A 10356-nucleotide genomic window follows, 5' to 3' on the forward strand; every position below is an offset into this window, starting at 1 on the left:
TGCCATACGGCCCCACTGTAGACTGTGCCATACGGCCCCACTGTAGACTGTGCCATACGGCCCCACTGTAGACTGTGCCATACGGCTCCACTGTAGACTGTGCCATACGGCCCCACTGTAGACTGTGCCATACGGCCCCCCTGTAGACTGTGCCATACGGCCCCCCTGTAGACTGTGCCATACGGCCCCCCTGTAGACTGTGCCATACGGCCCCCCTGTAGACTGTGCCATACGGCCCCCCTGTAGACTGTGCCATACGGCCCCCCTGTAGACTGTGCCATACGGCCCCCCTGTAGACTGTGCCATACGGCCCCCCTGTAGACTGTGCCATACGGCCCCCCTGTAGACTGTGCCATACGGCCCCCCTGTAGACTGTGCCATACGGACCCCCTGTAGACTGTGCCATACGGACCCCCTGTAGACTGTGCCATACGGACCCCCTGTAGATTGTGCCATACGGACCCCCTGTAGATTGTGCCATACGGACCCCCTGTAGATTGTGCCATACGGACCCCCTGTAGATTGTGCCATACGGACCCCCTGTAGATTGTGCCATACGGACCCCCTGTAGATTGTGCCATACGGACCCCCTGTAGATTGTGCCATACATACCCCCTGTAGATTGTGCCATACAGACCCCCTGTAGATTGTGCCATACAGACCCCCTGTAGATTGTGCCACACCCCACTTTTAGATAGCGCCCCCACCTCCCCCTTGTAGATAGCGCCATACAGCTCCGCCTGTATAGTGCCCCACAGCCCCCCTCCCTTGTATATAGTGCCACAAGGCCGCCTTAGTATATGTATATTGTACTTACCTTGCCCCATTCTCACGACGGACAGAGCACTGCACATCCCCAGGGCGGGACACCTGCGCAGGCCAGCGTGATTCAGTGGCATCATCACGCCAACCTGCGCAGGAAGTCTTCCTAGCGCCTTATAGGCTGCAGGCCTAACGTGGCCTGCAGCCTATAGTAATCAATTGTATCTGCATCCTGAGGACGCAGATACATGTGAATGTGGCTGTCGCTAGCACCGGGGCCCCCTCCGATGCTCATGACGCCACCGGGCAAATCTTGGTTAGACCACAGATTCTTGTTTCTCAAAGTCAGAGTCCTTTAAGTGCTTTTATAAAACTCTGGGCGGGCTTTCATGCGTCTTTTACTGAGGAGAGGCCAGATTGGTGGAGTGCTGCAGTGAAGGTTGACCTTTTTGAAGTTTCTCCTATCTGCATACAGGATCTTTGGAGCTCAGCCAGAGTGACCATTGGGTTCTTGGTCACCTCTATTACCAGTGGCGTAGCTATAGGGGTCGCAGCGGTCTCACAGGGCCCCTGTTGCCACACAGCGCGCTAATACTAATTCTTTATGTGCCATGACGCCGGCACTTCTTGGTTATGGGCAGGGCTCCTGTAGACGTCACAGTCACATGTAACAGTGACGTCATGTGAGTGGCGTTCCAGCCACTGTGGAAGAGCCGGTGTGGAAGAGCATGGAGGACTCCAGGTGAGCTGCAGAGGTTGCCCATAATGTATGTGTGTTGTATTGTACTGTCTGTGTTTGCGATGGAGAGAGGAGAAGGGGGCTTTAAATTACAGCCCCCCTCTCCTCTCTCCACCGCAAACACAAACTGCAAGTTTCAATGCATTACAAACTGGGTCGCAACCCCCTAGGGGGTCGCGAACCACTCACCGAGGTCCCGGTTCCAATTGTATTTGCGTGCTTAGGACGCAGATTCAGTTGAATTTAATTCTGGGGCAAGGAGCTGACTGCTCCTTCCTCTAGCATTCCTTGTGCTGTGTGCCATTAGCGGCTCGGCACAGACAGGCGCGTTGTAGTGACATCATCGCGCATGTCTGTGCCGAGTCACTCATAACACAGAGCAAAGGAGGAGAGGGATCTCCTCCTCCACCCATCGTGGGAACATGCACATTTGGACATATGGGGGCATTATGCTGTATAAGGGGGAGGCTGATATGGAGGCAGCTATGAGGGGCGTTATACTGTGTGGGGCTGCTATGGGGGCATTATACTGCATGGGGGCATTATGCTATATAGGGGGGGCTGATATGGTGGCAGCTATGGGGCCATTACACTGGGGAGACCAGTATTGTGGCATTATACTGTATGTGGTGCTGATATGGAGGCAGCTATGGGGGCATTACACTCTGGGGAGACAGCTATGGGGGCATTATACTTTGTGAGGCAGCTATGGGGGCATTACACTGTGGCGGGACAGCTATGGGGGCATTACACTGTGTGAGGCAGTTAAGGGGGCATTACACTGTGGGGGGCAGCTATGAGGGGTATTATACTGTATGGGGCATTTATGGGGACATTATACTATGTTGGGCAGCTATGAGGAGCATTATACTGTGTGGGCAGCTATGGGGGCATTATACTGTGTGGGGGCTGCTCTGGGGGCATTATACTGTATGGGGTCTGCTATGGGGCATTATACTGCATGGGGCTTCTATGGGGGCATTATATTGTATGGGGTCTGCTATGGGGCATTATATTGTATGGGGTCTGCTATGGGGCAATATACTGTATAGGGGCATTTATGGGTGGAAATATACTGTATGGGGGCATTATACTGTGTCGGGCAGCTATGGGGGGCATTCTACTATATTGGGTCTGCTATGGGGGGCATTTATACTGTGCGGGGCAGCTATGGGGGGCATTATAATATATGGGGCAGCTATGGGGGCATTATACAGTATGGGGGCATTCTACTGTGTGGGGGGCAGCTATGGGAGCATTATACTGTATGGGGGCAGCTATGGGGAGCATTATACTGGGTGGGGGCGGCTATGTCGGGCATTATACTGTGTGGGCATCCATGGGGGCTGTTGGGCATAGGCACAGCATGGGTCTTGTAGTATTGGGAAGGGGTAGGGGGGCCCAAGCTGAATTCTTGCACCAGGGCCCATGAGCCTTTAGCTACGCCCCTGTCTCTTACCATGGCCCTTCTCCGATTATTTAGTTTGGTGGGGCAGCCTACTCTAGTAAGAGTCCTGGTTGTTCCAAGCTTCTTCCATTTAAGAATTGTGGAGGCCACTATGCTCTTGGGAACTTTCAGTTCAGCAGAAATTTCTTTTTACCCTTATCCAGATCTGTGCCTCCACACAATCCTGTCTCTGAGCTCTGCAGACCGTTCTTTCCTCCTCATGGCTTGGTTTTTGCTCTGATATGCATTGTCAGCTGTGAGACCTTATATAGACAGGGGTGTGTCTAACCAAATCATGTCCAATCAAATGAATTTACACAGGTGGACTCCAATCAAGGTGTAGAAACATTTCAAAGATGATTTAGAGAAATGTGAATCCTACAGTGCTAAATTTAAGTGCCATAGCAAAGGGTCCTTATATTATAGAAAAACAAGGGGGAGAATTTCCTCCAGCTCACCTAGTCACAGGTAGGGTGGTCAGCACACGGATCCTCGTGTCGGCACACGCGGGGGATATGGCAGAAAAAAGAAGGTTGGAACCAGCGCTGAGAATAATGAATCTGTTTAAAACAGGAAACTATTTCCAAGTTTTAATATTAATTTGAATAAAAACAATGAACAGAAAAATGGTGGTGACGGGCAGGTAATGTCAAAAAGTTCAGAGGGTGATGAGAAATAGGCGGTAGCCTACGCGTTTCAGACCCTATCTGGGTCCTTAGTCATGGCTTGTAATTACAAGCTTGTAATTACAAGCCATGACTAAGGACCCAGATAGGGTCTGAAACGCGTAGGCTACCGCCTATTTCTCATCACCCTCTGAACTTTTGGACATTACCTGCCCGTCACCACCATTTTTCTGTTCATTGTTTTTATTCAAATTAATATTAAAACTTGGAAATAGTTTCCTGTTTTAAACAGATTCATTATTCTCAGCGCTGGTTCCAACCTTCTTTTTCCTTATATTATACTTATGCCCATATGAAACTGGATTTTTTTTTTTTAATTCTAGCACAAGGCCTCAACATAACAAAATGTGAAAAAAGTGAAAGGGTCTGAAGACTTTCCAAATGCACTGTATATGTGTCATCTGTTGTCTTGTACAGTGGATTCCATCTTAATATTAGTACATGATATATATTTAAATATATAGGCAAAGCTTTATTTAAAAACGGTTAGTTTGTAAGCAATGACTTTCACAACAACAGTATTACAGCCGTATTACAGCCGCAGGACCCGGCCTTGTGATTCTTCAGAACTAAACTTAGAACACCATAGAACATATGCCAAAATAGGGCCAAATTACTGCTGGGCCAAACTGGTGTCCCAGTAAGCCATTTAACCAATGTATTTTTATCCAGCAATTACATAATAATGGAAAGAACTCTGAAAGGGGTTGATGGCCTGTCCTATGGTTAGTCCATCAGTATTTGATTGGTACTCCTGGGACTACCACCAATCAGAATGAAGGTTCTGCGGCGCACCAGCTAATCCATTCCAGTGAATAGGTCTAAGCTGCAGTACCCGGCGTGGCTGCACATATGGACGTGCCGCTCTGCCTATATTAAAAAATGAAGGGGTTGCGGTGCTCGTTTGAGCACCATGGCCTCTTCATTCAGCTGATCGGTACGGGTCCTGGAATCAAACGCTTTAAGGATAAGCACCATTGTTTTACGCCTGTAAAAATCCTTTAGGATTCCACACATTTCTCAGACTTTGGCCACGTGCAGCCATTCTCACATTAATATTATTAAACTCTTTGGAATTGATGATAAGCGCAAGCAAAAGAAACTTTTCTGGCCTTCACTCTCGTTGGCTGTGATGTTCACTAAATGCTGGTTGCATGTACTATTAGGGTATGTGCACACACTAATTACGTCCGTAATTGACGGACGTATTTCGGCCGCAAGTAGTGGACCGAACACAGTGCAGGGAGCCGGGCTCCTAGCATCATACTTATGTACGATGCTAGGAGTCCCTGCCTCTCCGTGGAACTGCTGTCCCGTACTGAAAACATGATTACAGTACGGGACAGTTGTCCTGCAGCGAGGCAGGGACTCCTAGCATCGTACATAAGTATGATGCTAGGAGCCCGGCTCCCTGCACTGTGTTCGGTCCGGGACTTGCGGCCGAAATACGTCCGTCAATTACGGACGTAATTAGTGTGTGTGCACATACCCTTATTCTGACATGGCTGCACGCTCCAGTCTTCTATAACATTGTGAAGCTACTTAGAATTTAGGTTTCATACTGAGAAACTTGTCCATATTCCGTCGTCCTGCTTTTTCCGACACTCGTTTTTATCTGATAGCTGGATTATTTTAGTGAAAAATAAGTGACTACATGAGGGGGACTGCACCTTCTTCACAGGACCATTTAGCTGTAATGGGAATTAAATCGTTTTTATGAGCACGAACAGTGTAATTATTGGGAGACTTCAAGCCAATGTGTTTCATGACACATTTATATAAAATATTTTCTCGAGGGAACATCCACACTAAAGAAAAATGATAATTGCCTTATTCCAGTAGCTGTAATTTTGTATTGGCAAATCAAGCATAAAATGGATGGTTAATAAGCTTCGAGCAGACTGAATTGGAAAAACACCATTCTTCATTGTTTTATCTTAGTCACCTGGCTGGAGAATATTTCACTTCTGTAAATTATGGGATTTAGTAAAAGCAGTTTCGGTAATATCTGTGAAATATTTTTAGGTTTAACCCTATATCTGGTGTGTGACGCCAACGGCACATAGTGTTCAAGGATATATTCAAATATGGAAATATAATGAAACAAAAATTGGCAGCCTGTAGCTCACCAGCTGTTCTTTTTGGGCTCCAAATACCAATCTGCCAATCCAGCTGGGGACATGTAGTGTTTTGTAACAGCTGAAAAGCCCTAGGTTGCTGTAGTCTATGTTAATAGTCAAAAAGTGCCTGTTTTTTACATCATTACTGTGTACAAATCTATATGTTCTATTGAATTTCAGGTATTATTTCAACGTTTCTAAATGTCCATCCGTTTGGGGCTAATATAGAATACTTGTGGTCTTATCTTCAACAACTGGACTCCAGGGTAAAATATGTTTAATTCTACAGTCCATGCATTTTATCTTCTACAAATGTAATGTAAAATTATTTCACGGTCTCCTGTGTTTTATTGTAACTCGTTCACCAGTCCCTGATTATTTAATTTACCCAAGTACATTCTGGACTTTTTTCTGGACTGTACCAAAGTTATAATCTTCAAACTGCTCTTTTTTCCTCATGTAACAGTCACAATAAGTGGTGAATGTAAGGAAAGTATATGGAAAAATTTAAAGGGGTTGTCCAGGTTTTAGAAAAAGGGGAGTGATATATTTTTTTCTTCTAGAAATAACGCTTGTCCATGGGTTGTATCCATTCAAGCAATTACAACTGGTCTGTAATATCAGAAACAGTCCATAGACAAATGTAGTGCTAAAACTAAAGACCTTTTTTTCTAGTCCTGGACAAACCCCAATAAAGAGCATTTCCCTCTAAAATGAAAATAAAACCTATCCAGCAGCCATTACCGCACTCAATCGGGTTGTTATCCTGTTTTTAACAGACATATGTAAATCTGCATTTCTGTGAAATCTACATCCAGATAGAGTCGAGATATATATATATATATATATATATATATATATATATCATTCAGAATTTGTGAAAAAGTTGTGTTAGCCTTTAAGGACATTACAATGGCTGCCATTGGTGGTTGTCACCCAGTATGTGTTACACCTGTAGAAGACTGCCTTCACGAAAGCTATAGGATAGCCACCGATGGGGGCACTAAAAAGACCGTTTTCTTCCGTCTGAAGGAGATTATATACTGTATAACAGCTGAGCTGAGTAACAAAAGACGACTAGAACTTTGGAGACAATAGATTAAAAATAAAAAAGTCAAGCTCTACAACATGAGTTTAGGTGTATTGCTGACATAGTTACTGGCATACCGGAGATGTAAATAGTCTTTGAAAGGCAGCTACTGGCCCGTGATTCTGTTTCAGAGTATTCATAGGACATTAATGCAATTAATGTCACAATATGGTAACAATAATGACCTTTCAAAAGCCATTGGGCAGCCACATAGATGACAGTGTGTGTTAGACATGACGTTCTCCCTTTGTATTGTATTATTAAATGCCTGACTATTAGGAAATTGCATTATGCTCCTTATAATTTTATCAACCGTAATGAATTAATTTGCATTCATATAGCTGTCACCCATATTTCCGTGGATGTTCCACAGTTCAGTTATTAGCGATTGTTAATAGACATTTAGAATGAGGTGTTACTAATCTAACACTGTGGGAGGTTTCATCAAATGCAATTACAATGTTAATAGTTTTCAAGTAACACGAGAACACCATCATAACGCATTTGATGGCATAAACAGCATATTCTAGCTCTAGGGTAATAATAAACAATTTCTGATCAGGTTTAATGCAAGAAATTATTGCTAAATTACCATTTAAACAAAAAGCTATTTCACCAGGGTCAATCCACTGGTAATTTAGTACAGCTTAGGCGCTGCTCATTAAACAGGGAATTACAGTTACAGTAAAGCATACATCGATGTTCTTACCTCTTTGTGCTTTGCCAACAAAGTACTTTTTTGTGAATCCCTAATAAAAACATTGAGAGGTGGAAACATCCAAATAAATGAACCAAATTATATTAATGTTGTTATATTTATCCAGGTTTTTATGCTGTTTATAATGTCCTCCCAGTTACTTATGTGTATAGTAGGTAGACTGCCCTTCTGGTTCTGCTGCCGAACGACCACTGAATGATAACTAGTATCTGCTTTATTACGTTGGGGAATATCAACGTGCAAGTCATATAAACGCTAAACCTTAGGACATTGGGCAAAAAAATAGTACACGTGGTCTTCTATAACCTACCAGCATTTCAAATAGACTTTTATATCACATCAACTGGACCGCCACTGATCCGGAGAACAAGGGGGTCTTAGTCCCTGTTCTTGGTGGAGCAAAGCCACTCATCTATTTCTGTATCTCTCATTCATTTTAATTGGGAGTGACTGCACATGTCCTTGCCATTGGGTCCCCACTGATAACACTTGGTGTGTGTGTGTGTATATATATATATATATATATATATATATATATTACTGGAAAACCCATTCCAATAAAATAAGAGGATGTAGTACACTTTGTGCTGTGATAAACTGTCTAAAGCTGTGAACACTTCATCGCATATAAAATTATTTGAAATACTTTGTTTTCCAAAGCATTATTGCCCATTAGTTTTTCACTGACAGGCAATCTATTAGACTATGTCTTTATCATAGCCTAATGGGCACATGCCTGTGCCAGACCTGGGGGCCTTTGTTAGACCCCCAGCTGCCATGGTATCTCATCGGAACCCCACAATCACGTCATGGTGTTGCCAATGGGCTTGACAAACCTCCTCTGTCACTATTGACCGTGGCATTTAAGGGGTAAAAAGGCTGAGATCAGACTTGTGCCCTTAGAAGCTGTGCCCGTGCTATCCAAAGAACGTTCTATTGCGTCCTGTTGCGTTTAGAAGACCACAATTAGGACGTAATAGTTTGTCCACTTGCAAGAAGTACGGTCTACTCTATCCTCTTTTATGCTGTTTTCTATAAGTAACTTTTTCTACTTTTTCAATAGATATCAGCCAATGAAATTGAATCTTTACTTATGAGGTTACCCCGAATGTTTAAACAAGAATTCACTGGTGTAGGAGCAACACTGGAAAAGAGATGGAAATTCTGTGCCTTCGAGGGAATCAAAACAACTTGACTGCGCATGTTCGAGAGACATTTAGCTAAATGCTGTAGCATGGCAGATTCGGAAGTATTCCATAGATAATGGACATTGTGCAAGGACGATGAACTTGAACTTTAGTTACATCTGTGATGTGCTCTTGTGAGTGAAGATGTCATTGTGCTCCAGTCCCGCCAGCTTTTGTTTCAGAATTGTGATAGAACTGTAAAGGTATTACATCGGACGTTTAATTTAAATCTTGGTAGATCTGAAAATGTGTCGTTCTGTATCAACGGTTACATAGGAGAGTTAGAAGGACAAGTAACTACTGAAAATGGAGTACGTAGTAGATGACAGACCTTTAGATCATAGGCCCAAAAATGCTTTTAAACTCCCCTCATGAGGTTTTAGTTCAAAACGCTGCAATTTGGGACTTGACCAAAGCCAGTTTTTCTATTTAAATATCCTAAAAATCTATCACCGTTTAAAGCATCCTGCTGCTTTTCCGATGTTACTGAATACAATACATTACCCTACTCTCTGCCTTTCTCCGCACAGGATGAAATACAGGTGGTCTACCTCTGATCTTCAGAGAGGATACTTGAAGTCTGCCTTACCGAGATGCACCTGCTTGCGTTAGACCTTACAGGGGGTCATTTATACTTTTATTTATTTTTTGTACACAAGACATTATATATCCAGATTTCCCATTATTGATCCTGGGCAGACGCTCCCCTGTATATCTCTGCAGGGCTCGTGCCTGCAAGTCTAGAAGAGACAAATATATTGCTCTCTCTAAGGAGAAAGGGGACTGCAAAGGGTTTGCATATAGGGCATAAAGCAAATATAACAGCTTAGGGGACCTACTAACATTTCCTCTTTTAAAACTGTAACCCTCATCATTCTACAGTGATATAATTCTCATTGGTCATGTCCAAGCCCTTTGAGATTTGAACTTTTCCCAAATTTGCAGACTTTTTACAGGCCAGGTATAAGAACTTCAGATTTTGTATATTCGTGTTTCTGATCAAATACAGCAGGTTTTAGTATTGCCTGGAGAGATTAAACAGTGAGAGCCTACTCCATGAAAGGGAATCTAAATTATTATTTTTCTAATATAAAACACAGTCCAGAGTAAGACAAAATATACTGTAAATGTAACTTCCTGATGTAAATATTGAGCAAAATATCGTTGTTTTTTTCTGTATTGGTATGTAATATATTCCGATATATGCATCAGAATAAATATTCAATTGCATTGTTAACAAATTTTATATGAAATACTTGAAAATAAAAATGTTTTCCAATAAATATTATTGTACAATATTTTTCAGTCCATGCGCTTGCCTTTACCCTATTATTTGTCACTAGGCACCTTTTGCAGAGAGTCTAAAATAATAGCACTTACTATATTTCTTAATGTAGCTATCATTGCAAAAAAAATCTCAATGACTCCTTAGGCAGTGGAATGCGTGTATTAGTGAAGCAAGAAATTTGTGTAATCTGCATATTTCGTTTTAGAAAATGGTGACCGTCTCGTCTCGCACTTTGCCACATTCTGCCTTGTACCACCGTAATATGCAATATATTTATTTTGAGAGCAATTGCGAGCATTAGACAGTGTGGAAAATGAGA

General features: G+C 43.0%; 1 protein-coding gene across 8 annotated transcripts in view; it reads left to right on the forward strand.

The window, feature by feature from the left end:
* Nucleotides 1–8996, forward strand: part of ENOX1 (ecto-NOX disulfide-thiol exchanger 1) — a 686747-nt gene extending 677751 nt beyond the window's left edge. For all 8 annotated transcript variants that reach the window (XM_075852278.1, XM_075852272.1, XM_075852273.1 and 5 more), the window contains 2 exons: nt 5935–6020; nt 8626–8996. In XM_075852278.1, the coding sequence (XP_075708393.1) occupies nt 5935–6020; nt 8626–8757 (218 nt within the window). In that variant the 3' untranslated portion in view covers nt 8758–8996. The remainder of the gene's footprint in view (nt 1–5934; nt 6021–8625) is intronic.
* The last annotated feature ends 1360 nt before the right edge of the window (nt 8997–10356 follow it).

Source organism: Rhinoderma darwinii, chromosome 2, assembly GCF_050947455.1.
Source record: "Rhinoderma darwinii isolate aRhiDar2 chromosome 2, aRhiDar2.hap1, whole genome shotgun sequence".
Classification (NCBI taxonomy): domain Eukaryota; kingdom Metazoa; phylum Chordata; class Amphibia; order Anura; family Rhinodermatidae; genus Rhinoderma; species Rhinoderma darwinii.